Genomic DNA, 2,470 nt, shown 5'->3' with positions numbered 1-2,470 from the left:
GTTTTCGGTCTCTGGCTCTTTTTTTCTCTCATGATATTTAAACATTTCTTTGTTTCCTTTTTTGTTGACAGGAGGCAGTGGTGACTGCAGTAGTGACAGTGAAAGTGAAGACCGTCCCATGGGTCTGAGTTGCCTTGTGAGAATTGACAACTGGATTCAGTTCTTGGGAGATCCTCAGGCTGCACACCTTGCTCTGCAGTTGAGACACAAGTTGCATGCATTGATTCTCAGGAGACTGCGTGCGCCAAACAAGCCTCTCACTCAGGTATGTCTGCAGTGTCCAGTAAGAAAATTCAGGTCTTCACTAAGTATTCTGAGTGTTTTCATGTTATATGACCCATGATTTCAGTATACTTGAGTGTCTTTGAGTGTATCATTGTCAGAAGAATCATTCATGCTCAAAAACAAAGTTAGTATTATACACTAGATGAGAGTCATTCAGTTGTCAGTTTTTAGTATGTTTTATTTATTTCTTGTAAAAGCACTTCCTCATTAGTGTGCTCTTTTGTACCGTAACCCCCTTTCTCTGACAAGGCTGATGAGGATGTTGTTCGTGTCGTGGCAACGGCCCTGAGTCAGGAGGAGCAAGTCCTGAGCCTGGTGCAGCCCTCAGGTGTAGGCCAGCGTCCACGGCCACTTTATCCCCACAGCCACCCCCATGGTATGGCCTTTTGCCTGGTATAATAGGTATCACTTTTCCCCTTTGACTTTCTATTTTGTAAACTGTTGGGTTTAAATTTCGTTTTGGAAAGTAGTTCAAAACAGCACTATAGAATAGGATGGCAAAGTTTACTTTTACTCCATAACTTTATTGTTTTTCTTATCTCTTATATTTGTGTGCTATGTCAGATAATGAGCATTTTTTTATGTGTGGGCTCAGCATTAAGAGGACTGTCCCTGGAAAAACACCAGTTTTCTCATTTTTGTTGAAAAATGGAAAATGGTAAGTTGATGAAAGAGTACCTATTACACATCATTTTACTGACATCTACATTTAAGTTTGGTTAATTCTAGCAGTCTCACTTCCAAAAGTTCTTGTTTTCTATATTCCATTTGTTGAGAAAACCTCTAGGTCATATAAATGGAGCTACAGATTCGATTTTGGAAATTCATTTTTGTTTCAGAATTATTGCATATTATATAATGGCCCACCTAGAAAAAATTTTTTTTTTGAAAATTCGTAAACGATTAAATATTTTGAATTCTCAAAAGACAATCTGTAGTGTTTTGTGCATTCATATGTTCATTCTAGGAAAAAGAAGAAAAAAACTTTGAGATTGTTAATAAATTGTAAGTTGTGGGAAGTCTCAAATGTATAAAAAAAAAAAAAATGATACAATAGTTATAGGATCGTGAAAGCTTTCCTTCATTTTCCATATTTTTTCTTTCTGTTGCTCTACATTTCATTCACATTGGATGAATAGTTAGTGCACAGCATCACAAAATGGAAAATAGTATGGCTATAATATCAGCCTCTGATGCCACCTGCAGCCTCTGTGACCTTATAAAATGCCGTTGTGTGCCTTACGATCATGTCAGCACATGTCTGAATTTATTTGCCTCCCCCCATTCTCCATGACCGCTCTGCTCAGGGACAGCCCCCTTAAAGTTATGTCTTGCAGAAGGTGGATGGTCAGGAGGCACATCAGAAGACTCACAGTCTAGCCGTTCCTCATCTCGCCGCACAAGTGACACAGCAACACCAACCCTTACTCCAACAACACCCCCAGCTGGCCAGCCACATCCCTCAACAAGTCTCAAGTTCTTGGGTGGCAATACCTCAGTCAATAAATCAGTGCCTCCTGGAACAATTTCTATGTCAAGCTCAGCTACTTCATCTATCAGCAGCAGTTCGATTAATGCCTTCCCTACGTCACAGCTTTTGCTGACATCCAGTGCCAGTAGCAGCATGAGTTTCCCAACTTCAGGATCTTCAATTCTGACTGCTCCCTCCACCCCAGGTACCAAGTCCAATGGCAACCTGCTGTTAAATAGCACAAGCAAAACAACTACCACCTCCCCAAGTAGCCCTCACAGCAGTTCTGGTGTGGCTCTCAATATGGCAAACCAAAATGCAAGTGGGAACAGCCATAACATTGCTTCTGGCAGTCGGAGCTCCACGGCAACCACATCATGTGCTATTGTAAGGCCCTCTTTCTCACCTAATGTTGGGATGGGTGGCATGAGTAAGCCATGCACAAAAGATGCAAGGGGTGAGTGTGACTCCATTCTTTTTGGAATTAAGAGAACTTGATTTGCATGTAGTCCTGGTTATCTTGTATATTTTATTTGCTCCACAATCCTCTTTGATATTGCTGTTATTTTTAAATCCTACCATCATGTGCAATAATTGTCGAATCATAGTAAAATTTAGCTTTTAATTCTGTTTTTTAGAAATATATCCCCCATAATTTCTAAGTTCAAATTTCTTTGAACCTATTGCCAGTGGGGTATGAATATAAACAACTGT

The 2,470-nt window shown here is 40.1% G+C and overlaps 1 protein-coding gene across 1 annotated transcript in view; it reads left to right on the top strand.

Moving 5' to 3' along the window:
- LOC119594353 (3'-5' RNA helicase YTHDC2-like) overlaps window positions 1-2,470 on the top strand; it is a gene marked incomplete at its 3' end in the record, with an annotated part of 122,633 nt that overhangs the window by 111,953 nt on the left and 8,210 nt on the right. Inside the window, 3 exon segments of the mRNA XM_037943411.1 lie at window positions 72-265; window positions 535-661; window positions 1,623-2,213. Of these exon segments, the coding sequence (XP_037799339.1) occupies window positions 72-265; window positions 535-661; window positions 1,623-2,213 (912 nt within the window).

This window comes from Penaeus monodon, chromosome 33, assembly GCF_015228065.2.
Source record: "Penaeus monodon isolate SGIC_2016 chromosome 33, NSTDA_Pmon_1, whole genome shotgun sequence".
Taxonomy (NCBI): domain Eukaryota; kingdom Metazoa; phylum Arthropoda; class Malacostraca; order Decapoda; family Penaeidae; genus Penaeus; species Penaeus monodon.
The sequence above is the reverse complement of the archived record's forward strand: the minus strand, read 5'-3'. Positions and strand labels throughout refer to the sequence as shown.